This window comes from Hippopotamus amphibius, chromosome 3, assembly GCF_030028045.1.
Source record: "Hippopotamus amphibius kiboko isolate mHipAmp2 chromosome 3, mHipAmp2.hap2, whole genome shotgun sequence".
NCBI lineage: Eukaryota > Metazoa > Chordata > Mammalia > Artiodactyla > Hippopotamidae > Hippopotamus > Hippopotamus amphibius.
In genome coordinates, this window is record NC_080188.1 from 122,628,434 (window position 1) to 122,654,574 (window position 26,141).

The 26,141-nt window shown below is 58.3% G+C and overlaps 2 protein-coding genes across 4 annotated transcripts in view; one reads left to right on the top strand and one right to left on the bottom strand.

Moving 5' to 3' along the window:
- Positions 1–7,099, top strand: part of FADS2 (fatty acid desaturase 2) — a 39,260-nt gene extending 32,161 nt beyond the window's left edge. The window contains exons 12-13 of one of the 2 annotated variants that reach the window (XM_057727614.1): positions 350–441; positions 6,255–7,099. In XM_057727614.1, coding sequence (XP_057583597.1) covers positions 350–401 — 52 coding nt within the window. In that variant the 3' untranslated portion in view covers positions 402–441; positions 6,255–7,099. Of the gene's footprint in view, positions 1–349; positions 2,075–6,254 lie in introns of those variants that run through there. The other variant, XM_057727613.1, reaches the window with a different exon arrangement.
- Position 7,100: 1 nt separating this feature from the next.
- FADS3 (fatty acid desaturase 3) lies at positions 7,101–22,209 on the bottom strand. 2 transcript variants are annotated; one of them, XM_057727616.1, is made up of 12 exons: positions 21,806–22,209; positions 12,792–12,902; positions 12,174–12,287; positions 11,585–11,686; positions 11,331–11,453; positions 11,001–11,061; positions 10,341–10,417; positions 9,754–9,851; positions 9,285–9,381; positions 9,066–9,145; positions 8,746–8,871; positions 7,101–7,416 (listed from the first exon to the last, which is right to left on the bottom strand). In XM_057727616.1, exons 1-12 carry the CDS (start codon positions 22,010–22,012, stop codon positions 7,365–7,367), a joined length of 1,248 nt encoding a protein of 415 aa, XP_057583599.1. In that variant the 5' UTR covers positions 22,013–22,209; the 3' UTR covers positions 7,101–7,364. The 2 variants fall into 2 exon arrangements, with proteins under 2 accessions (XP_057583599.1, XP_057583598.1); XM_057727615.1 differs by having other exon boundaries at positions 7,103–7,416; positions 12,090–12,287.
- Between the last annotated feature and the right edge of the window lie 3,932 nt (positions 22,210–26,141).

The following is a 26,141-nucleotide window of genomic DNA, read 5'->3' on the forward strand; positions in this document are numbered from 1 at the left end:
GGGGGCGGGGGTGGGCATGGGTGCTGGGGCCTCTTGAGGTCCGTGGGGCACAGGGAGGGGACTGAGGGGCACGTAGTTGGGACCACCCTTGGTGGAGACAGTGGCGACAAGAGGGGCCGAGGCCCTGCTGGCACTGGTGCCCCCAACTGGCCCCTCCGTCGCTAGGAATCACCAGGACTCTGTCTGGGGTTAAATGAGGACCTTCCATTGGTCCTTCCACGGGGGTCCCTTAGGGAGCCCTGAGCTAGCAGCCCCGCAGGCCCCTGGTTGAGAGGAAGCACCCACGCTCCTAGCCCCCCACTCCCTGGGGCTCCCTGGCCCCTGACTGTCCCTGTCCCTCTCTTCCCAGGTCCCTGAGGAAGTCTGGGCAGCTGTGGCTGGACGCCTACCTCCACAAATGAAGCTGCAGCCCTCGGGGCATCCACGGGGAAGGGGGAGCAGGTGGGGGTGATGGCCAAAGGGAAGGGTGGGATTTTGTTCAGACGGGTGTCATGAGGCTGTGGTACACGCTGGCTCCCAGACCCTGGGTTTGGTCTTTCCTGTTGTGCTCTCTGGTTTCACTGCCTTCACGCCTTCCTCCAACACCCTTCCTCCTGGGGCCTGCCCGTCAGCCCGCTGTCCCCGCCCAGGAGCACAGCCGGGTGGCTCTATTCCTGCCTCCACCCTCTGCCCCTAAACAGCAGCCAGACCAGTGGCCTGTGACCCCCTCCTTGTAGCCTGGCCTCCAAACCACCCTCTTTTCTTCTTCAGATGCTCTTGAGGTCTGTGGGGCTGAGTCCTAGCCAGCAGGACGAGGCTCCCTGAGCCTGCAGGCCGGCTCCACCCTCTCTGATGGCCGCCCACCATCTGCCCTTACGTGGGGTGGAGTACTTTGTGCCTGGGTCTCCTTCCCACCACCAGGATCGGTACTTGGGGCGTCCCTGCAGGCCCCACTTTCTCTTCAGATGTCTGGGGCCCTGGGCCCTGAAGCCAGGCTCCCTTTGCCTGCGGTGCAGCCAGCTCAGGCCTTGGGGCCCAGGGAAATGCCCTCCTGGCCCCACTGGAGCCTGACCCAGGGCCCGAGCAGTTCCATCCTACCGCCTCCCAACTCCAGAGCTCGTGACCTTGGGTCCAAGGGGGCAGTGCCACAGATGGGCTCAGCAGAAGCAACGGCCAGGTCGGGGGTTGGCCGGCCTGTAGGCTCAGCCCTGTCCCCCCATCCCTGTTCAGATGTGTGTCCTAGTTGAGAGACCTAAGATTCTGGAGCGATGGGACGCTAACTCAGAGTGCTTTGTTACCTGAAAGGCAGTGCCAGCCAGTCCCTGGGCGCTTGGCCTGAGGGGACTTGAGCCCTACAGGCTGCAAGTGGGCGCCGAGGCCCAGGGGCTCCTCACAGCCCCTCCCCGTGATGGGCCTGCCTGCGTGACACGCTCTTTCACCCTCTTCCACGCTCTCCAGTGTCTTTTACTGGTTTTTTTTTACCTTTTGCTACAGGATGCGTTCTGACGGGGGTGGCAGTGGTGGCAGCAGGACAGGGCCTTGTGACAGTCTGCCTGTGACCACCTACCCCTCGCAGCCTCCCCAGGCCCCGCAGTGGGCTGAGCTGGGCTCACTCACTGAGGCCACAGTGGCCGTGACTGTCAGGAGGCAGAGAGGAACTCGGAGTCCCAGAGGAGGTGACCCTGAGGAGCCGAGGGCTTGGAGGGGACCCAGTGGGACAAGGAGGGGTTGAGGTTGGAGGCCAGATGGCTGAGGGGACTGGAAAGTGAGAGGGGAGGGTGGGGAGCTTGGCACCACCGGGAGGCCCCAGAGCCGCTGCGTTTGGAAATTAACCCACTAACCAGTACGTAGTTCCAGGGGAGGGCAGGGCGAACCAGCGCTGGCCGGCCAGGAGGGACCAGCCCTGGCTGGTGATGGACCTTCACGTTGCCATGGCAACGGGGGGACTGCCTGAGGCCCTCCCACTGAGAACACACCAGCCCAAAGAGCCACTGTCCCTCCCCTGAGGCAGAATGGATCCATAGGGAACTGATCTTAATTCTTATCGTGTTGCTTCCCCACCCCTACATTGTTGGAAATAAATGAAGTGATTTTATTCTCACCTCCTTAATCAGTGGTCGGCCTGGTGCTCCTCCGAGTCCTGCGTGCTGATGCTGGGTGGGGTGCGATGGGGGATGGAGGAGGGGGCCCACGCTGCACTGGGAGCACTCTTCCTCTGTCCACCATCCCATCCGCGGCCCCCCACCCCGCACGCCTTTGCTTGGGAGAGAACATCCTCTCCTCCTTCCCGAAGTGCATTCCAGGCCAGGAATTTTGGGCAAATGGCCCAAATAAATGAGCCCTCCTTCTTCTTCCTGGGAACTGGGGACGCGCAGCTCTGGCAAAACCGACCACGCTGGAGTGAGGCTTTCCGGAAGGCCTCTAGGGGGCAGCAGGGGGCTGGCACAGGCCACCTTCCTGACGTCCTCATTCCCCATCCCCCTTCTCCTTTAGGAACCAGCTGTCCGCCCACAGGCCCGTGTTAGCTCGCCTCTACCGGACTCCCCTCGACCTGTGCGTGGTCAGTAGAAGCACGGGGGGCAAAGGGGCTCAGAAGGGGCTGAGGAAAGCCCTGGAGACCAGATGTCTAGTGGCCCCGTACCCATGCAGTGGCTTATTCGGTCCCCCACGTCTGGGGAGAGTCCAAAGGAATGTGCCAGGGGCACGGGTACAGTTTGCCTCCCAGCGGCCCCCACACTGCTCTCTGTGACCCTGCTCTGGGCCGACTCAGCTGGCAGGTCAAGCTGGGTGTGCCAGGAAAGTGCCAAGAGGTTCACAGGGGGCCAGAATCTGGGGAGGGCTCCAGAGGAGACCCCCTCCTCCCTCTTGCTTCGCCTGAGATGGCAGTATAGCCGGCAGGGAGAGCCAGCCGTTCCAGGTCGGGGGGGTGTGTGTGTGACTCCCCAGTGGGCGCAGACTCTGGAACAGGACCTACCTAGGATTCCAGAAGCCTTGAGCCAAGAGGCAGAGACCCAGCCCTGGCTCAGCGCGTGGCCTTGTGGGGGAATCCTTTGCCCTCCCCAAAGGACTAGGCCGAAGTCTCCCCGGTTTGTACAGAGAAGGGACTGGGCTCCAAGGATGCTGTCATCTCTCAACCCCTGTGAGCCCTTGGCCTTGCCTGGCCTGGACACCCATTAGAGGGTGTCCATCCTTCTTACTTGTGCCCGGGTTCTGCCTCCTACCTGGGTGGCAGAACTGACTCTGACTCCCAGGCACTCTGACTCCCAGGCAGGTACAGTACAGCCACACACCCTCCCTCCCTCTCTTTCTCACACACAGACACACACACAGACACACACACACACACAGACACACACACTGACTCCCAGGATGGTACAGTACAGCCACACACCCTCCCTCCCTCTCTCTTTCTCACACACACACACACACACACACACACACACCCCTGCACCTCTATCAGCTGTAAGTCCAGCGTCCATCACCAGGATCCCAGGACGGGGAGGAGAGGGGTGGGGATACTGTGGCTCTGAGGGCATCAGGTAAATCTTGGCCCAGGTTGATGGGCAGCTGGATCTTCTGTGACTTCTACCCCCCCCCCCACTGCCCCCCCCCCCCCCGCCTTGCCCTGATGTATTACCTGTGCAAGAAACTAGGGACGCCCACACCTTCTCTCTACCCAACCGCCCCTCCTGTCCCCATACTCTGCTGAGGCTCTTACCCAACACAGAATCGTGGGTTCCTGACCCCCACCCCCTGCCGAAGTCATGACACCCTAACGTGCAAGCCCCCGAGTGGTCACAGGACCAAACCTCCATTCACAGGTAAGGAGGCTGAGGCCACTCGATGCGGCAGCTCACCCCAGCTCCTCATCCCACATCCTGGCCATCTTCAACCCCGCAAGGGAAGGGCCTTCGCCCAGACCATGGGCTCTTCCACCCCACCACATCAAATGTCAGACTGCTCCCGAGAGGCCCAGCAGCTGGTTGGAGGGGGTGGAGACGTGTGGAGGGGATAAGAGCTCACCCGTGGCAGGTGGCTACCCCAATAAAAGGGTATCAGCTTTGTGGGTGGTGTGGGCATATGCTGGGTACCAGGCCCAGAGAAGGGGCTGGCAGGGCAGCCTGGGTGGGGTGTGGACCTGGAGCCCCAGGGGTAATCACTGGGCTGGCAAGTTCCTCGGGTGGACCCTCTTGGCCCATTGGGAAGAGAGGAGTCCTTTGGTGAGAGGGGCGTGGCAGAGGTGGCAGCCACCCAGACTGGGCACGGGCTGCCCCCAGGAGTGACAGGACACTGTCATGTGACACAGTGCCTTGGGGCAGTCAAGACTCCTCAGCTGTCCCAGCCACACCATCCCTGGAGAGGTGTTGCCTCTCTGGACAGGACGCAGCTTCTCTAAGAGCCCCTGGTCTGAGTCTGAGATGGAAATGATTAGCTGTGGATCGAGTGGAGTACCTATGCCCATCTATGAAGAAACAGGCCTGGAGGGGGAAGGCGGGCCCCAGGTCTGGAACTAGCCCATCATAAACATAACAAATATGCTAGGACTTAAAGGTCGTCTCTGCTGTCTTCTGCTATTTTAAGTATATTTCTCTGAATTTTGAAGGCATTTGGGTCTTTGTTCCAAATTATCTGGTTCAAGAGCAAGTATCCAGAACTAGTGACAGGTACCAGGGGCCTGGGAATGGCCAAGGAGGTGGAAGCAGCCAGGTGCTCCAGGACGGGTGTGGGGTAGGGATGGGGGTGGGAGAGACCTACCGCGTGTCCAGTCACATAACCTGCCAGCCACTCCCAACATTACAGGCAGGGGCTGGTTCTTGTGAATCTCCATTTCCCCCATCTGCCTGGGCCAGCTCTCAGATGACTCTGATTAAATAAATGCTGGTTGATTGAAGGGGCACATGAATAAGGCATGGCTTCCCTAAGGAGTTTTGCTTTTCCTCTGGGCCCCAGACTGTAAAGCAGGGACACATCGGCCTTTCTCAGAGGCTCCACCGAGGCCTTTCCCTCCTTCCTTGTACAGACCTGGCCCATATACCACGATTGCATAAGAAACCTATAGGTGGGGACTTCCCTGGTGGTCCAGTGGTTAAGACTCCGGGCTTCCACTGCAGGGGACATAGGTTCGATCCCAGTTGGGGAACTAAGACCCCACATGCTGCGAGGCGAGGCCAAAAAACAAAACCCAAACAAAACAGAAATCTATAGACATAGAAGGGGAAGAGGAGCTGGGGAGAGAGGTGGTTGACTTGTCCCCAGGGGTTCTAGCATAGGGGATACAGAGGGACAAGGGCAAAGATGACCCACCAGTGAAGGATTCTAGGCAATAAGGAGTGGGGTGGCTGAGGCCAGGGGGCCTCCCCAATGGTCCTTTAAGCAAGTTACTAGGCAACTGCTCATTTGCAGACGTGAGGGAACACTGCCCTCGGCCAACACCAGGGGCAGCAGAGAGCGCAGCCTGCCCCACATTGGTGCAGATACTCCAGGTGCCTCTGGGTGGCGCTGCAGCTCAGCGCACCCGCTCTCCCCGAGTCTAGCGTGTTAGCATTTCCCTGATAAGGGCATCAGAGTCACTAAAGGAAAGGCACTGACCATCTGCCCGGCGGGGATTGCCATCCCAGGGCCCACAAGGCACCAGAAGTCAGCAGCTGACCAAAGGAAGGGGGACTCCCACAAAGAGAACAGCCTGTGCAGGGGCCCTGAAAGTGGGACTTGCTCTGGACAGAAAGATTTGTTTTCAAGGCAAGTAACTTTCAAGGACAAAACAGGCCCGGAGGCAGCCGAGTGCCTGTCTCAGGTGAGAGCAGGCAATGGCTCCAGGGCCATGGACTGTGTGCACCACTTTTAAAAAATAAATACCTAAGCCCTGTTGCTGGGGGCCCTAAGCAAAGAGCCTTCTAGGTAGCATCCCTTTGATCTTCCATCACCGTAAGAGGTCATACAATAACTCAAAGAGATTGCATAACTTCCCCAAGGTCACAGCCTAGAGTCCAGGCAGAGGCAGGACTTTCCCCCGGCTGCCTGATTCCAGAGAAGAGGGGATGGAAGTTGTGTGGAGCAGGTCAGGGTAGGGCTGGGTGGTCCCCAGAAAGACTGGACAAGAACTGCAGTACCTGCACCTCTTCCACCTCCTGTAGGGAACCCAGTCCGGGTCCATGGGAGCCAAGACAGAATTGGGGGGTGCGGGGAGCGGGGGCAATCCTGCAGCCGGCTCCCACTCCAGAAAGTCCCACAGAGAAATTCTAGCTCAGCAACTTTTTTTTTTTTTTTTTTTAAAGCTGCTGACACTTCTTCAAATGAAACCTTCTGCTCAGCTTGGAGCTGCTGAACTGTGTGGTACTGAGAGCAGAGGAGTCCAGCAGCCCAGCAGTCCCTTCGTCCCACCTTCAGGAAGCCCCAAGGGGCAACTCAGATCCCTCCCTGGAAGTGTCCCAACACCACAGGCCCAGGCCAACCAATACCCATTTTCTAGATGAGGAGCCCAAGGCTTAGTGAAGGACAGTGCTGTGCTCTCAGACGCCAGAGATGGAAACGGCCCCTTCCCAGGGGTCCTGCTTGAACAGTTCACTGCAGGCAAGCCCCTGGCCCCAGGTAGGCATGGGGGAGATCTGGGATGACCTCCCATGGGCCCCTGAGCACGGTCAGCTGGACCCCCCCCCCCCCACCAGTGTGATGCCAAGTGTGGTTCTGAGATCAGCAGGGGGCCCAGTGCCCATGGCCCTCTGAGGCCCCTCAGTGCTGAGGCTGCAGGAGGCCAGTGCAGATCCAGGACAGGGGTGCCTCCTGTGCTCTGGGGACACCTGCAGACATGGCCCTCAGCCCTGGGCCCCTGTCTGCTGCCAGCCCCTGTCCCACTGTGCAAAGGAGTAAAGTGAGGTGAGCCCGACACGACCTGCCAAGGTTGCTGGTGAGTGGGTGAAGAACAAGAAGGGACTAGGCCTTCGGGGGATCTGAGCCCAGGGCAGATGCCAGTTCCCTGACCCAGAGTGCAGGGGAACTCGGAAAGCCACCATCCACCACCACCTCCTTGCCCTCCAACACCCCGATGGCCCAAGGACCTGAATTCCAGCTCCAAATTTCATGCAAATTCTATACTCTACTCCATAATATATTTGGGTTTGTTTTTTATATAAAAATAACCTTTTTCCCTAAATTTTTGCTCTAGGAAAACATGCCATGCTCACCATGTGGCTTTGTATACCATGCCCCTAGCTCTGGTCCCGCTGGGTCTAGAGCCATGGCCTTAGGGCTGTGGAGCAAACGGGGAGGGGGCCCAGGAGGGTAGGCAGGGCCCCTAGGCTGAGGCAGGGCCAAGTGGGGCGGGTGGGACGGGTCGGGGAGCCCGTCTGGGTGGCTTGATGGCTGCTGGGGCATTGGTGCTGCTGCCTTCACTGGTGGAGGTAGGCTTCCAGCCACATATTGCCAGACTTCTTCAGGGACCTGGGCAGCGGGAAGATGTGAGGGACTCAATTACAAGATATGAACCCCTTCCCCCATGGCAATGAGTATGAGAGGAGATGGTGACTCCGTTCCCTGGTGAGTCCCTGTCCCCTGGGGCAGGCAGCTAGGTGGGTCCAGAGGGAGGATGGGGAGAGGAGGCTACACTCTCATTAACTAGAGCAGGACCTAGACCTTGAGTTGGGAGGAGGACAGCCAAGGCCAAGTGTAGGCAGGAACCAGGGTGGGCCTGTTCCTCCTTCCCCAGCTCTCTCTGTTGCCTCCTCCTGCTGAGCCCCGAGACCCAGAGATCTGTAAGGCATGGAATCTGCTCACCATGAGCCTGACATCAGGCAGAGGAACCAGAAACATCAAGAACTTGCTAGGAAACCCTGTGCCAGGTGTTCTAAAGGGGCCATGCCAAGCAGCAGGGGCTCCGAGGATTGGGCTGGGAAGGGCCGTGAAGAAGTAGGAGTTCAAACACCAGTATAGAAGGAAAGGCTTAGAAGTAACGGGAACAGCATGTGCTAAAGCAGAGGTGGACGAGCTCTGGCTGAGAATCTGGCCTCTGTTCCCCACTGTCAAGGCTACCAGGCAGGCTGAGCCCTGTCATCCTTGGACAGCTGCAGAAACCCCCACTCTGCTCTTTCTGCCCCATCAGTACCTTCCCACAGTCAGAGCATCTTTCCAAAATCAAGGTCCTGCGTGCCCCTCCTCTGCTCAGCAGCTCTCCTACACACCTAGCACACTCCTGCCTCAGGGCCTTTGCACGGCTATTCCCTTGCCCCAAATATTCTTCCCCTAGATGTCTCCATGGCCAGCCCTCCCCCTTCCTCCCTGTCTCTGCCCACACGTTGCCTTCTTAATACCACCCACCTGCCACCCCACGAAAAACTGCAATCCTGCCTGGCACCCCCCCTTCCTTCTCCTGCCCCTGCCCCTGGGTTTTGTTTTTTTGCCAAAGCACTTCTCCCCTTCTCACATTTTCCCTAATTTACTTATTTTAACTGCTTGTTTTGTTTCCCCTGCTCAGATGTCAGGTCCAGGAAGGCGGGGATTTTGGCCTGTTTTGCTCACCGATGTATTTGTAACACCAAGGACAGGGCCTGGGCCTGTGGTAGGTGCTCCCTAAAACCTGGCTGTGTGAGCGGACACTGGGAAGGGAGGTCACGGGCTGAGGGCAGAAAGGCTGATCGGAAAGCCCCTGGATGCCAGCTCTTAGAGAGGGACCCGCGTGAGCTCAGAGAGCCAGATGGGTGCTCAGGATGGGGCTGACCGGGCCAAGGGTGGGCAGGGGCCCCCAGGGAGCCACCGTGAGCAGAGCGTCCTTACCCAATGATGTCCACCAGGGCTGTGAGGAAGGGCTTCACCTCGTAGCTGAGGCCGTGCTTGGCGCACAGGGCCTTGACCAGTGGGGCCACCTTGCGGTAGTTGTGCCTCGGCATTGTAGGGAAGAGGCTGGGGGGGGCGGGGCGGGCAGAGAGCGTGCGCTGGCACCCCTACCCACCCATCGCCCTCCTGGACCCCACTCACCACCTCCCCCGGGCCCTCCAGGAAGTCCGGGGCTCAGGTCTTGGCCTCCCCGGGGAAGACTGGACAGAGGGGCTCAGGCCTCACTCCCACCCCCATGCGCCCCTGGGGCCTGTGCTCACTGGTGCTCAATCTGGAAGTTGAGGTGTCCGCTGAACCAGTCGAGGAAGAGAGAGGGCTCCACGTTGCAGGTGGCTGCCAGCTGCCAGGAGCGGGCAGGGCGCGGGTGAGCGGGGCTGGTATGGAGCCCAGACCCCACAGCAGCCCCGTCAGCGCCCCCATGCCTCCCAGCTGGGACCCCACCCCCACCCCCAGGATGGGCCCCGCCCCCTGCTGCCCACCTGAGAGCTGGCCCAGTCCCGGTGCTTCTCGTGGCCGATCTCCTTGGGGATGTGGTTCATCTGCGTGATCCACACGAACCAGTGGCTCTCCAGGACCCTGTGAGGGGAGGCTCAGACACTGCCCCACGTCCCCCGACCACTCAGACCTGGGCCTCAGCTTCCCCATCTGTACTATGGGATTGTGGCAACCCCTCCCCGCTGGTGTTTGAAACAGCTGAGCGGTGCAGGGGCCATTGCCTGGCTGCGCCCAGAGCAGCACTGCTCAAGAGGGTGGACACCCCCGGGGCCCCTTGTGAGCCAGGCCCCTTCCCCGAGGCCTGCCACCCCCAGGATCCCACCACTCAACAACCCAGGGAGACAGTACTGCTGTCCCCATTCTGCAGATGGGGGAGATGGAGGGCTGTGGTCAGGGGCCCCTGCTGCCTGTGTGTGAGCCACCCATCCCCCACCACGCTGAACCTGGCCATACCTGACAGCCACAAAGAGAAGCATCGCCCCAGGAACGCCGTAGAAGGGCATGTAGGACAAGAGGAAGCGGGCATAGAAGCTGGCGGCCCAGAGCAAGTCCTGCAGAGGAGGGCGGAGGAGGGCAGAGGGCGAGGCAGCCGGGAGGGGAGCTGGGGTCATCCACCTTCCGCTTAACGTGCCTCAGACAGACACATCACCGCCCCTCTCTGGGCCTGGGTGTCTCAGCCCGGTAAGGGGACAGGGTCCTTGCCCTGCCAGCCTCACAGGGCTGACCATGGAGGTGAAGATGCCATGCAGGGGTGTGGGATGAGGGCAGCTTTGCCTGCGAGGCAATACCTGGCAGAGTTGGCCCAGCGGGTCCCCACCCCCAGGGAGGACATCCCACCAGGAGAGGCCCACACCACGCCCGTGCACACGCGCGCTCTCCCCCTGCAACCATACCCAGGCACCCACTCACGCCCCCTGCGCAGGTGCACACGGGTACCGCACCGTCCCATGTACACCTGCTCGCGTGGGTGGACAGGGGCTGCCCCCAATACCCCACTTCCTGCCACCACAGCTGTACACCTGCCCGGGTCCCACACTCACCGTCCACTGCATGCACACCAGCATGTACGCCAGATTTTCCACTTCGAAGTTCACCAGGGTGAGCAGTGGCGGGCCGACTGCGAGGAGGGGCATGACAGGGCTCAGGAGCAGGTGGGGGCACGGAGCGGGCCAGGCAGAGGTGGGGGAGGGGGCTCTGTCCCTCCAGCAATGCCAGCGGGCCTGGGTGCTGGTCCCATCTGGCTGGAAGGAGCCCACATCACCCACGCGGCCTGGTCCTCCCTGAGCCTCTACAGGCTGGTCCTCTCCCCACCACCTCCCGTGCCCCTTCAGCAGGTGGGCGCCCACCTCACACATTCCCACGCTGTGATCTTCACCTTGTTGCCCCAACAATTGCCCTAGGGCTCTGGATCGCCCAGGTGAGGGCAGGAAAGAACTCTGAAAGCTCCGAGCAAGGGAGCAAGGCTGGGACTGTCTCTGGCCAGAAGGCACCCCAGGCAGATGGAACGGCTGGGGGCAGAGGCCCGGCCACGGGAGTCGGCACGGGTGGCGGGCTGGGGTGACCCGAGAGAGGCCGGGAGAGGCCCCGAGGTGCCCTGCTGAGGTGGCTGGAAGCCGTCCGGTGTCGGCGGACGCGGAGTGGACAGTGCGGGCCCCACCCCAGCCATGTGCCCACCCCCAGGAGGACAAGTGGACACTCACTCAGGAAGAAGTACAGGTGCTGGTGGTTGTAGGGTAAGTATCTCCGCTTCTTCTTGCCGTACTGTGGGGACAGGCGGCCGCTGGGGAGGGTGGCTCTCCAGGCCCTCCTCATCCCAGACAGGGTCAGGGGGCCGGCTGGGGCCGAGGGGCCAAGGCAACTCTGGATTCCAGCCACTGGGAGGTGGGGAGGGTGTACCCCGGGGCAGGGGCTCAGCCTGGAGCTAGAGTTGGGGGCTGGGTCGGGGCTGGGCCTCAGCAGGCGGAGGGGGGCTCCAGGGACGACCCGTTCCCCTCAGCTGCAGATCCAGCCTGAGCGTGTCCCCCATGCACCTCGATGGACGACTCCCCCAGGAGGAAGACGGGCGCCACGGTCACATCCGGGTCCTTGTGGAAGATGTTGGGCTTGGCGTGGTGCTGGAAGTGGCGGAAGTTCCACCAGTGGGCGGAGAAGCCCTGCGGGGGAGGGGGCTCTCAGGGGTGGGGCCAGGCTGTGCCCACCTCTCCACGCCCACGGCACGCTTGCGCAGACCAGCGCGGCCTCCCCACGCATCCCTTGGCGGCCCACCCCCCACCCCCACCCTCACCTTCAGCTGCCCCATCACAAACTGCTGGGCCACGTGGTTCCACCGGGACTTCCTGAAGATGGAGATGTGGCCCAGGTCGTGCTGCAGACACCAGCTCTGGGCCTGGGGAGACGCGGGGTCAGGAGCTGAGGCAGGGAGCCGCCTGGGGCCCAGCCCTGAGCCCCGGCCACCCCTCCCGGCTCACAGGGCACCCCCACAGCTGGTGCCCCACTCTAGACCCTAGCGGGCCAGCTTCCTCGGGAGGTCCAGGGGCTGTGGGGCTGTCACGGAGCTGTGGGCAGTCGCCTTCCGGCTCTCAGCCCTAGGCTCCCTCTGGGCTCATTAAATACAGAGCTTCCTTAGCGTATTTAAAATGCAGCTTGACCCACAGATACACGCCTTATGGGGCTTCTGGCTGGTCATTTGTTCATTCATTCATTCAGCAAATATGTCCCGAGTGTCCACGTGCGCCAGGCCCTGTGTCTGCTGGTCAGTTTAGGTGGCTGCAAGACAGTGCTGGGGTCACCTGGGAGACGGCCAGGATGAGGGCAGCGAGGGTGCTGGGCACCCAGCCGGGGCCAAGGACGTAGATGAGGAGCCAGGCGAGCACCTCCATGGCCAGGATGTGGCCCAGCAGGAGAGCGAAGAAGGCGGGCTTGGCCTCAAACAGCTTCATGTCCTCCACCGCCTGGCGCAGGCCTCGGAAGTCCTCGATCAGCTGGGCCTGCCACAGAGGAGCAGCCGGTCAGGCCGGCCAAGGAAGCGAGGGAGGCCCCCGTCGTCCCGGAAGCATCCCCACCCCCAACAGCCACTTCTCCCAGTGTCAGACCCAAGGGGTGTGGCTGAAGGGGCTGAAAGAACGAGAGTGCCCAGCCTGGGGTGTGAGCCGGGCTGCTGGCTGGCGGTGAAGGCTCCACCACCTCCCAACAAAAGGTGTGGGGTACCTGAGAAGCAGGGAAAACCCTTAGAGCTCAGCTCATCAAAATCTTTATCATAAATGGGGATGCAGGGCCCAGAGAAGGGAAGGGGCTTGCCAGGGGTCCCCCAGCAAATGTTGCTGCAGGCATCCCTACAGCTCTGCCTACAACTGTCTACCCAGAAGGGATGGCAAACCCAGCCTTGGCCCCAGGGCCCCTTGGGATAATTTGGATGGTGTCACTACTGGCAATGCCCCCCATCCCCTCCAGCCCCCCACTGGGGGTTTAGCCTCCACTGGGGCCCTGCTCACATTCTGGAGTCCATCCTGGCTGGGCTCCTCTGGGGCCAGCTCTCCAATCAGCAGAGGCTGCAGGAACTTGCGCACAAAACTGAGGTCCTGGTGGAAGGCGCGGAAGGCATCCTGAAGGAGAGCAGACAGTCAGGCGGACAGACAGACAGACCTCTGGAGTAGCACCCACAGGCAGCAGGCAGAGACAAAGTAGAAGGACTGTTGATGGAAAGGCAGAGCAGACAGATAGACAGAGAGACAGGCAGGCACACAGTCAGCTGGTTTTTCAGCAGCCACAGAAATAGGACCACATGAGTCAGCCTGGCCCGTGAGCCTTCCCTGATCCTCCCCAGGCCCTGGGTGCCCCGACGGACACCCCTCGCCAGCCAGGCTCCAGCTGTTTCCTGCTGCCATAGGGCCCTTCCCCAGATTTCGTTGGGTGTTTTAAAATCTAGATTTACAGGGGATTTCCCTGGTGGTCCAGTAGGTTAGACTCTGTGCTTCCAATGCAAGGGGCCCGGGTTTGATCCCTGGTCAAGGAACTAGATCCCACATGCATGCCACAACTAAGAAGCCCGCGTGCTGCAACTGAAAAGATCCCACATGCCACAACAAAACATGCCGCCATGAAGATACCGCGTGCCACAACCAAGAAGCCCGCATGCCACAATTAAGAGCCCGCATGCCACAATTAAGAGCCCGCATGCGGCAACTAAACATGCTGCAACGAAACATGCTTCAAGGAAGATCCCACGTGCCACAACTAAGACCAGATACAGCCACAATAAATGAATGAATACATATTTTTTTAAAAAATCTGGATTTACACAAAGTTCTCCCTGGAAGACTCTAATTCCTTTCATGAAAGGGTTTGACTTTTCCAAAAAGATCACTGGAAAGCTTCCCTGAAATCATATGCTTTTCTACTGGGTCACAAACCTCAGATTAATCAGCTTTCACAAACACAAGCAGTGGGTAAAGTGTGGGTGAGGAAACTTGTAATTGATGACCACTGGGCCACTGGGAGAAAAAAAATCAATCGAGGACCACACAGCCTGAAGGTGCTCAAACAGTTAAACTCGCTTGATTTTAAAAGCAGGAGCAGAAAATATAAGTTTTTTAAAAAGTAAGTTAAATAAACAATCTAAGGTTCCCGTGATTCTCTGTAATGAGGGGCAGGGGTAGGGTGCAAAGCAGGAGAAGGGGTTAGAAGAAGAGAGCGACCCCCGGGAAGGATAAAGTGCTGTGGAAAGGGACTGGTCAGGAAGTGACCCCCACCTCTCACACCGGGCAGTTCTGAAGTGTGAGTAAAATTGAACTGCACACCTGGGCCTCCGTCTTCCTGATCTAGCCCTGGTGTCATGGGCTCATTGCTGTTCACAACTCTTCCGTCGATTTTTATCTTTGCACTTTCAGAGGCTCTCTCTGAGGGAGCCAGCCCCAGCCAGCCAGCAGCCTGAACTGGGGAAGCAGTGCCTGGGGTGGTGGTGGGTCCCCGTGGGCCAGGGAAGGTGACTGCGGGGTGCTAACGAGGCTGGCAGCGGCTGGTGGATGTTAAAACAGTCAGGCCCCTGTACTTACTGCAGGACATCCCACACCATCCCATTCGGGGGACAGAAGCCCCTCAGGCCCCTCCAGCCCCTACCTAGAGGCCACACCTGCAGCATTCAGCCGAGGAGTCCCCTTTCCTGTTGCCTGCTCTCTTACTGGCCCAGGGCAGTCTGAGGACCTGGGGGCTCCGAGGGTATAGCTTCTGGGATAAACTAGGCCCTTAGGAAGGCTGCCTTGGGGACCCTCCCTGGAGGTCATAATAGGGGAAGGGACTGTATAGGTACAGATCTCACTCTCTCCAGGGAAGATCCGTGATGGACGGGCAGCACCCCTGGGAGAGAGGGGGTGGAGGAGAGGCTGGCCCCACAGGAAGCTGCCCGGGCCCTGGTCTGTTCTTCTGCTAGAACTAGGCAAATCCAGGGGGCAAATCAAAGGGGCAAGACTCTAGGGCCTTTCTGGCTCTGGACTGTAGAGCGTCAACCTTTTTTCTTTTTAATCACAGTGAAACATACATAAAATTAACCATTTTCACCGTTTTGAAGTGTACAGTTCAGTGGTATTAAGTGTATTCACATCGTCAGACGGCCATCACCGCCAACCATCTCCAAAACTCTTTCACCCTCCCCAGATGAAACTCTGTCCCCATGAAACACTAGCTCCCCATTTCTACCTCCCCCAGACTCTGGAAACCACCCTGCTGCTTTCTGTCTCTGTGAACTGACTCGTAGGGACTTCCCTGGTGGTCCAGTGGTTAAGACTCCGTGCTTCCACTGCAAGGGGCAAGGGTTCCATCCTGGTTGGGGAACTAACATCCCACATGCTGCGTGGCTCGGCCAAAAGAAAAAAAAAAAAGAAAAGAAAAAGAATTGACTCGTAGAAGAGGAATCATATATTATTTATCCTTTTGTGCCTGACTTGTCACTTAGCATAATGCCTTCAAGGGTCATCCATGTGTGGCATGTCAGAATTTCCTTCCTTTTTAAGACTGAATAAGTGTTAACTCTGATTACTTCTCGTTTCCTTTGAAACCCCCCTGGTGGCATACGGAGCCCTAATAAGCACAGAGCCACATGGCACGCTTACAAAGAGTGACACCAGAGGTGCACAGGTCACAGAAGTGCAGTGACTTAAGCCTGTGCTTCCACACATGCAGACACCGCCACCCACCCACTCGGGAATACGCGCACAGGTAGAGCCACATGAATACCCAGACAGACACAGCCTGGCACACACACAAACTCACAGAGCAGACGTGTGTACTACGGCTACGGCCCCCAGCGTTCCTCCCTCCCAGCCCTCCTCTCTCCCGACCTCTGCATCTCTTCTGGGGCCACCCCAGCATCCGGCAGTTGCTCCAGGACCATGCTGCAGAGCTACGGGAGCAGGTCTCCCTCCCCGACTCCTTTCCCTTTGTCCTGATGCACCCAAGCCAGGCCTGGAGATGCCCCGAGGGAGAGGACAGAGCCAGGCTTGCCTGAGGGACCTCCAGTCGGGTATGTCCCTTGCAGGCAGGAGGAAAGGCGTGAGCCTGCTCAGGTCCTGGTGGGAACATCCCAGAGCTCATGGACAAGCCTCTGGGTGGTGGGTGGAGATGGGCAGAGCTGCTGTAGGTCTTCGGAAAGCAGCTTGGGTTCCTGGGGCTGGGTGGGCACTGCTGAGCCTATGCTTCTTGTGGTCTGAGTACCAACAAGGTGGGTCCCTGGCTTCAGACCAAAACCTCGGCAAACAACTTTTTCTGGAACCTTGGCCGGGGCCACATGACCCAGTGCTCTTTGGCCTCTGCTTAAGGATTCAGGAGCTGGGCAGAAGACTCAGAGAGGCTGAGCCATTTATCCAAGGTCACACAGCTCTAGGTGACGGAGGTTGGACCAGAACTTGGTCTGACTGTAAAACTGTGCTTATGCCCACTCGGCAGTAGCCCCAGGGTGGCCACTCTTGGTCAGAGGGGAGGCAGTGGGTCTCCTAGGCGGGGGAAGGGTTCTCATCATGAGGCTGGTCACCAGGTTGTGGGGGTCAGTAGGGTGGTCCTGGCATTGCTGGGGCTGCACTGACCAAGTTTCAGTGTACTGCAGGAAGCCCTACCCTCACCCATCCCTGGTGCACCTGGAAATGTCCTCCTAGGGGCATGGGTGCAAACCCTGTGACCCTCCCCAACAGAGGTGGCAACTGAGGCCTCTCAATAGTCCTTGGAACAGAGCTGGGTAAAACTTCTGGAATTAAAATGGTGTCTCTAAACATAAGCTGTGGGTGGCAGGGACAGGAGGTGGCCTTGGACCCCTGCACAGAGCAGAGGCAGGATGGCAGGTGTGAGCAAGTAGACAGGAGCCAACCCTCCACTGCCCAGGAGCCAGGGGTCTGAACCATTTTGCCGGTGAGGGAACAGAGACTCAGAGTGCTGGGGACGCCTGCCCAGGTCAGAGTGTGTAGTGGCAGAGCTGGGATTCGAACCCAGGTCTATCTTCTGGGATGTCCATGCTCTACCAGGACATACCTCCCACCCAGCCCTGCCTCAGTCCCGGGAAGCCTCAGAGTGGCTCCTGCCTTGCCCCCAGCCCCGCCCTGAACTCCAGGTAGCAGCTGGTTCTGGGCAGGAGTGCAGAGACTGCAGGGGATGGAATCTGAGTGGCCACTTAGGAGCAGAGCCCTGGAACCAAACACAAGGTCGCACCCCCCCTCTAGCCTATATTCAGTAAATCAGGAACCACAAATGCCCATCTCATGGGGCTGCTGGGAGGACTGAGTCAGTGCGGGCAGAGCACTTAGAAGGGGCCTGGCGTCCAGCGAGCTCCACCTCCGAGCTCCAGTCTGAGCCCCCGCTGGCCTCAGGTGCCCTTCGCAGGAATCCACCCAGAGATGCAGGCCCGCAGGCATGAGGCAGGAGGGTGGAGGCGCGCCCTGCTGGTCAGGTCCCGGCCAGCCTGAGGCTAGGAAACAGGAGGGTCTGGCAGCATCCTTCCATCCCAGAGATAAGGTGGGGGCAGTGAGCATTACTGGTCACCTCTCCAAAGAATCTGGAATGTTCCAGATCAGGAAGGGGGTGGAGCAGGGAAGGATGCAGGGCTGCTGGGGGCTCAGGTGGTCTGGGTCTGCTCCTCTTAACCTTGGCTCAGGAGGCCGCAATGGGTTGTGAAGATGGGGGTGGACATACCCAGGAATTCTTCCCTCCCTCCCTCCCTCCCTCTGGTGGGAAGATAAAGCAGGATCTCACACCCAGCGTGTGCTCTCCCTGCTGCTCCTCACAGGAGGCCAATGGGGCGGCACTATCACTATCCCCATTTTATAGATGAGGAAACTGAGGCCAAAGGGCACACAGCTCTGAATATGAGCAGCAGAGCCCAGCTCAACGACAGATGCCCCCAGGACGTTGCCCCTGTAGCCCCAGAACCCTGGTCTCCCTGGTGACAGGTGTGGTGGTTGCCAGGGGGGCACTCCTCACAGGTGTCACGGACACCAGTGGTGGCCTGAAGTGGTGGTCCTTTCTCCACCACTGAGCTCTGGCTCTTTCCCCTGCTGTGTCCTGAGAAACCCATGGCTGCCGCTTGGGCACCCTTGGGAGGAAATGCAGAGGGCCCTCGAGTGCTTAGGCTACTAGCATCCACACCCTGTTCCCCTTGAGTTCCTGCCCAGGACTATATAATACCCGCTATATAAACTCCCTATAGCCTTGTAATCCTGACACCTTATAATCTTATAATCACCTTATAATGATGCCTCCCTCAGGGCACTGCCAATCCTCTGCCACCCTACCCTGCCAGGGGCCTGGTGGGTGGGGACATTGCAGAAAACACCTACAGAGCCCACAGATGAGTGAGAGGTCACACTTCACAGGGAGTGGCCATCAGGCAGCTTTCAAGGCAGCCGGTGTGGTAGGTGGAAGCAGAGTGTGGACCCTGGAGCCAAGCTGCCTGAGTTCCTGGCCAGTGCCTCTCTCCAGCCACTCCAGAGCCTCAGATCTGCCCAGACCTGCCCCTTCCCAACTCCCAGACACAAATCCCACCCTCCAAGCCCAAGGACAAAGGCCCTGTCCTTGGAGGTTTCCAAGAAGGTCTCTTTAAATCACCCACATTCGATCTTAGTCTCCTCATCTGCAAAATGGGCTAACACTAGGACTACCTCTGAAGTCTGTTTTCTGAAGACCACACTGAGCTAAATACTAATGGTTCTCGTTGGTGTGCCTGAGCTAACTGCATCACCTGCCCTCTGCCCTGGACATACCTGCACTACAGGGCCCAGGTGAATGGCCACCTTTTCCAAGTGGCCTCCCCTGGGGAAGGCAGAGCCCCACCATCTCTTCTCTTAACTCCTTGCTCTTCTCCTAGGAGGCCCTGCCTTCACCCCTCCTCATCAGGGATCCTTTTAAATGTGTATCAGCTTCCTTGGCTTCCCTGCTCTGCCCTGCATGCTCCCCTTAGAATAAAACCAAAATCCTGCTTCCTCTACTACTACCTCTGGACCTCACTGCCTGCCCTTGTCCTCACTGCTCTGCTCCAGCCACACTGATAGCTGATAGCTTCGCTGTTCCTTCAATGCACGGAGTACCATCCCACATCTGAGCCTTTGCCCTAGCTGGTCCCTCCGCCAAGGAACATTCTCCTAGCAGATCGCCACCCCCACCCCCCTGCACCGCTCAACATGTGGAATCTTAGTTCCCTGACCAGGGATTGAACCTGAGCCCCCTGCAGTGGACGTGCGGAGTCCTAACCACCGGACTGCCGGGGGAACTCGCCCCTAGCAGATTTTTTTTGTTCACAGCTGTATCTTTAGAGGTTAGAACAGGGTTTGGCATGTAGGATATGCTTGCTGGATATCTGCTGTTGGATTTAATGATGCAGTAGCTGAATGAATGAATGAAATAAACAGCTAAGTGGCAGTAGAGCAGGTGCTTAAGAGCATGGGCTGCGGACCCAGCTCTTAATTTCAAGACCCATCACTTAATTTCAAGTCACTTTGCTTCTCTGAGTCTCAGTTTTCTTATCTGTAAAGTGGAAATAACAATAACAGTACCTGTCCCACAGAGCTATCGTGAGGATTCACAGAGGGAGTATCTATAAGTCAAGCACTGAATTCGGAGCCTGGCTCATAGTGGGTGCGCGGCGCCCATCCCTGGTAAACTCATGACCAGCAGTGGCTGGGCCTCGCCCCTCCCTGGCTGGCTCCACTGGTCTCAGGCCGCCTATGACTCTTAGACAAACCTGGCCCAAGGCCCAGAGCACTCTCCCCAGGGTACCGGGCTTTGTATCCCAGGATGGCCACAAACTGACTTCACGGCACAGGAACTCTGGGAATTTCCTGGCAGGAAGGCTTCTGTGGCCTGAACGGGAGAACAGCTGATGGGCGGCTGGGGCTGGTAAGAGGTGGCTGCGGGAACACAGCCCCGGCAAGATGGCTGCCCCACCCCCACCTGTGCTCCAGAGCCGGGGATGGGGTGCCTGGGGCCTGGGCTGGACAACACAGGGCACTGGGGTGATCCAATCCCTACTCTGCCCTGTGGGCCCACCACAGACAAAGATCGGGGTCCCCCACCCCCAGCCTCCTCCCTTTTGGCCTGAACACACCAGGTATTTCTGGCAACTCCAGCCCAGTGTTTGGGGCCTCGGGGAAGCTAAGAGATGGCCTAACATCATGTCCTGTTACAGACGTGAATGAACCAGGCAAGGTCACCCAGCAAGGAGGGGACGATGCCATGGCTGTCCACTGCTCCCTACAGTCTGCAGGGCACATTCACACTTATCAGCCGGCAACATATACTGACCAGGAACAACCCCGTGGCAGCTTTGAGGCCACAGAGTTGAGAAGGCACAGTCCCACCCTCAGCCGGCTCACAGTCTGACCCAGCTGTCCCCACTTTACAGATAAGGAAACTGAGGCTCAGAGGAGTGACATGCCTGGTTCAAGGTCACTCAGAGCCTCCAGTGGCAGAGCCAGGACCTGGCCCCAGGGAACAGACAGAGTGTTTTAATGGAAATAGGAAAACAGACCTTACTGGTGATGAATCAGTGAGAGAACTGTCACGTGGGGTCTCAGGGTCTAGAGCTAAATGGGGTTCCCACACACACCTGCGCACCAAGCATGAAAAAGCGATTCATAAATAGTTTCCATCGTCTTCCTCTCATCAGCCTCCATCCTGTCTGACAGGTCAGAGGTTGAAAAAGGCCAGAGCAGCCATCCCCAAGATCCTGAAGGGGTGGCCAGGGCTCAGCCAGGCTGAGGGGGGAGGGACTGTGGCACATCATGCCCCCCACGCCCTGGCAGCAATGCAACACGTATAATCACGCACACAAACACGTGCCACATCGGCACACATACAGGCCCTGAACACGGTCACACACTCACTGGCCCGCAGTCAGCTCCAACTCTGTGGCCACTGCCTGGCCGCTCAGTACCACCCACAAGGCTTTCTCTGTCAGCTTCTAGAGTTTCAGGAGTTTTCTGACCCTAACCTCTCAGCTTCCTGGGGAAGTGAGGAAGAGAAACTTTTCCCCCTAAAAGAGTCCTGGGAAGATCACCCAACCCATGGGAGCAGGCAGTGGGCAGAGAGCAGATGGTTCTGGAAACAGGGACACTGAGCCTCCGGGGACAGCACACAATCTCTTTTGTTATCTAAAGTCCCGCCAGTTAAGGGATTCAGCCCCTGGAATCTTGAAGACCTTCCTGGTACCCAGTGTGACCAACCTAGAACTTTGGATGGTCAAGGACAGAGTGTCATGGCCCCAAGTCCTACTGTCCAGATGGGGGGGCGTGGGAAAAGGGACCGGTGAGGGGTCTCATCCTGATAGCTGCTCGGTCAGACAGTCCCGCTGGACAGGCCACATTCCTCCTTGACCAAAACATGTCTAGAGATGGCTGGAAAAGGAAAGTTGGGGTCCACAGGGGCCAGCCTGTTCCCGGGGTGAATGTGCTTCCCGAAGAGGCCCACCCAGCCTGACTGGCAAAATTCTCCCACATGCAACGGGTAGCCCAGGAGAGGTGAGTCACTGCCCCTCAGAGTCATTTACAGCAGCTCTGGGAAAGCCACAGACCTCCAGGCCCTGCCCAGGCGTTGCTGCCCAGCCTCCAGCCTCTGAGGGCACATCCTTGCCAGCCTCCGGGGAACCCTCCCTACCTCTGGCATCAGCAAGCACCCAGCATGAGGAGCCAGGTCTGGGGGACCCAGAACTGAGAGGCAGAACCTCAGAGCATCAAGGGCCAGCGCTCTCTGCCATGACACACCCACCTCTGAGAGCCCCTTCCTCCCGCCCAGATCTGCTCCAGCCCAGATCTGCTCCAGCCCAGCCCTGGTCCACGGCTGGGTCCTCCATGCCGGGACGTGGTCTCCTTACTCCACATCAGGCCCCGGGGCTGGCTAGTTCATCCCAATTCTGGGTCCCCGGGCGGGAGGTCAAAGGTCAGCGAGAGTAGGAAGGATGCTAAGGCCCCGCCGGTGGAGCAGGGCACGGTGCCCAAAGCCCAGGCCCCAGCGGGCGCTGGGCTCCACCCCGTCTTACCGTGGCGTCCTCGGCGCCGTGGTGGCCGATGAGGCGGCTGCCCCCCGGGTGCCGCTGTGCCCAGCGGCTGATGTCGTAGACGCGACGCTCGATGACCAGCCACTTGTCGCCGGGCAGGTTGTGCGGGCGGATCTGCTCCCAGCGGAAGGTGGGCAGCGGCGCCCCCAGCCGCACAGGTCCCCCGCCGGGCTCCCCGACGCCGCCCATGGCCTGCGTGCGGAAGTCCTCGCGCACCGGGGACCCCGCCGAGCGAGACCCCGAAAGGATCGAGGACGCGTTCGGAGACTTCCCCCGCCGCCACCCGCTGCTCCGCGGCCCCGCCCCGCCGCTGCGGCCGCCGTACGAGCGTGCGCCTGCCCGGCTGTCCGCGGGCAACTTTTCACTCGCTTATAATCGCGCTGACAGCGCTCGCCTCGCCCCCTCCCCGCGCCCCGGCCCCCGCCGCCGCCGCCGCCGCCGCCGCCCCGCGCCCGCCCCAATCCCGGCGCAGCGCCTCGGCCCCCATTGGCTGCGCTGCGCTCTGGCGGGGTCTGCTGGGAGGGCGGTGTCGAGGCGGGCGCGCCCCGCCCGCGAGGCTCCGAGGCCACCACGCCCTGGCCCGCGGGGGGCACCATCAGCCGCCCGGCTTGCGCTCGGCGGGGCGGGGCGGGGCCGGGCCGGGTGGGGCCGGGCCGGAGGGATGTAAAACCCACAGCCAGTGTCCGCCGCGCCCTCGGAGACCCGGTCCGCGCCCGGTGGGGCCCAGAACAAGAGCCTGCGAAGAATGGGCTTCCGGCTGCACCTCCTAGAACGTGAAATCCTGAGCCATTCAGAGGTGGGGACCCTACCTCGGGGTGACCGTAAACAGCTCTCACACTGGGTAGGCGCAGCGAGGGCCACTCCGCCGTTGCTGAGGTTACGGGTCTGACCGCCCCCACCCCTGGGGGACCATCTGTGGAGGTCTGTGGTCTTCCTGCTGCAGGCTTGGGGATGCCGCGGGGTGGCTCCTGGGGCGGAAGCGGGGCAGGGGCTCCGGAGTGGGGAGTGGGGTGCTGGCATTCACCGGATGTGGTTGCTCAGCCGGCTGGCTTGCTTGTTACAGTACCCTCCCCTATTTTTTACTGAAATAAATTCCTTTTGAGAGTGTACACTACACTTTGTAATTCTTTGTAAATTTTTGAGACAAAGATACCTGTTCCTAAAAGTTAAGAATTCACACCTTACACGGAATGAAATCAAGCTAAGGTTTCATTAAGGAATGAAATCAGGGTACAGGGCAGCAGGTGTCAAACTTAAGTGCACATCAGAGTCATCAGAGGGCGGGTTAAGACAGAGACTGCTGGGCTTATCCCCCCCCCCCCCCCCCGGGGGGACTCAGCAGGTCTGCTTTGGGGGCAGAGAATTGTGTTTTAACAAGTTCCCCCGTCATGCTGATGTGGTGATGCAGATGTCCTGGTTTGGGGAACACACTCTGAGAACCCTAAGTATCGTTCTCTGATGTGCTAAAATTTTATTTTCATTTAACACTTTGTAGGAAATCATTGTCACTAATATTTGTGGGACAGGTTGGCCAGGGTACAAAGAAAGGCCTGAGGAGTCCTGTGTGTTCTCCTTGGTACCAGGAGCACCTGCATTCGGTTGCCAGGACAACCAATAAGGCCTTGTCGTCACCACAGCCGTGGGCTGCCTGAGCCCTCTCCACTGAGGTGTCCTCGCTCGAACCCCCTCCCTGAGCATGTGTGGGGGTAGAGGAGAGTGGTTGGCAGCTAAGGCTGGAGATGACTGCAAATGCCCCTGCCCCCACCATGTTCACACATATGGCACAAGAATGGAGGAGGCGTGGCCCTCACCCAAGTCTGCAGCGGCCATCAGTGGTGAGTTGCTGACCCCTGATGCTTTCCCTGGTCCCCAGCCGGGTCTCAGCTCATGTGAGGTAGTGGGGGAATTGAGTGGGTTAGAACCTCCACTTGCCCCAGCTGCCCCCAGGAAGATGAGGAAGATGAAGGCCTGCACAGGATCCCCTAGGAGGTAAAGCAAGGACAGGGCTCAGGGCCAGGCCACTGCCTCCAGCTACTTCATCCCAACATGGGGAGAGAGGTGGCTGAACCCTCCTGCCACCTGGAGTTAAGTTGCTATAAAGCCCGAAATATGTCTCCTCCCCAGAGCCGACCTAGCAGCTTCCCACATTTCTCTACAGCCCTCAGGGCCTTCCTTAGCCTCTTTGGGCTTCAAACGCGTGAGTGTGGCAACTTTCCTGGAGTCAGGCGCCCTGGGGAAACTTGTCTCCAAAGCCCCATCAGAGCAGTGAGGCCTCTCAGCCTACTTGGAAAGAGAGAGGAACTACTTGACATTCCTGAGCTGCCATGGGGCCACGGTGAGGGCTTTGGGTTTAGGCAGGGGGAGGGGGAAGTATCCAAAAGGCAAGGGAGGGTCTGGCCAGCTGGAGCATTTCTGGGGGAGGGGGCACTTGAGGTTTGAGGAGAGCCCCTGTCCCAGCCCCTGCTAGGCTTCTCCGCGAGCTGCTACACAGCCCCTTGGACACACTGAAGTCTCCACTCCACTACGGTGCCGCCAGCCACTGTCCTGGAGCCAAGTGATGCTTGTGTAGGTCAGGGAGCTCAGGCAAGTCGAACAGGGGCAGAGGTGGCCCAGTCAGGCAAATTTCTGAGAAAGTTCTGGGCCTACCAGAAAGAGCAGTTATTCTGCAGCAGACACACAAAGTGGACCCAAGTCAGAGCTCTGTGATTTGGTTTTGAGTTCAAGCTCACCACGCTTCAAGCTTGGTTATTAGGCCCTAGACACAACTCCTCAGTGAAGAGTTATTATTCATTATTCAATAGCTGTGGCCCTACGAGCCGTGAAAGACTCTCCCTGGAGGCATCACCATGATGGTACAGTAGAGCTCCTTAGAATACCCCTTAGTAAAAAGAGAGACTGTATACAAATGGCCAACGGGCGTATGAAAAGATGCTCAACATCACTAATCTCAGAGAAGCACAAATCAGAACTAGAGTGAGGCACCACCTCACACTGGTCAGAATGGCCATCATTAAAAAGTCTACAAATAACCAATGCTGGAGAGGGTGTGGAGGAAAGGAAGCCCTCCTACACTGTTGGTGGGAATGTAAGTTGGTGCAGCCACTATGGAAAACAGTATGGAGGTTCCTCAGAAAACTAAAAATAGAATTACCATATGATTCAGCAGTCCCACTCCTGGGCACATATCCAGACAAAACTCTAATTCAAAAAGATACATGCACCCCTATGTGCATAGCAGCAATATTCACAATAGCCAGGACATGGCAACAACCTAAATGTCCATAGACAGGTGAATGGATAAAGAAGTGGTACATACATACAATGGAATATTACTCAGCCATAAAAAAGAATGAAATAATGCCATTTGCAGCAACAGGGATGCAACTAGAGATTATCATGCTAAGTGAAGTAAGTCAGAAAGAGAAAGACAAATACTGTATGACATCACTTATATGACACAAATGAGCCTATCTATGAAACAGAAACAAAATCAGGGACATAGAGAATAAACTGGTGGCTGCCAAGGGGGAGGGGAAGGGGAGAAGGTAGGTGTGGGAGTTTGGGATTAGTAGATGCAAACTGGTGTGTAAAGAATGGATAAACAACAAGGTCCTACCATATAGCACAGGGAACTATATTCAACAGCCTGTGACAAACTATAATGGAAAAGAATATGAAAAAGAATGTGTGTATGTATGTATAAATGAGTCACTTTGCTGTATAGCAGTAATTAACACAACATTGGAATTCAGCTATACTTCAATTAAAAACAAAGAAAAAAACCACAATGAGATATCACCTTGCAGCCATTAGGATGGCTATTATCAAAAAACACCAATGAAACAAGTGCTGGCAAGGATGTGGAGATATTGGTACCATTGTGCACTGCTGGTGGCGTTGTAAAATGGTGCATCTGCTATGGAAAATAGCATGAAGGTTCCTCAAACAATTAAAAATAGAACTACTGGGACTCCCCTGGTGGCGCAGTGGTTAAGAATCCACCTGCTAATGCAGGGGACACGGGTTTGAGCCCTGGTCCGGGAAGATCCCACATGCCGCAGAGCAACTAAGCCCGTGCACCACAACTACTGAGCCTGCGCTCTAGAGCCTGTGAGCCACAACTACTAAGCCCGTGTGCCACAACTACTGAAGCCTGCCCACCTAGAGCCCATGCTCCACAAGAGAAGCCACCACAATGAGAAGCCCACGCATGGCAACGAAGAGTGGCCCCCACTCGCTGTAGCTAAAGCTGGTTCACATCAACGAAGACCCAACGCAGCCAATAAATAAAAATAGTTGTTTTTTTTTTAAATAGAAC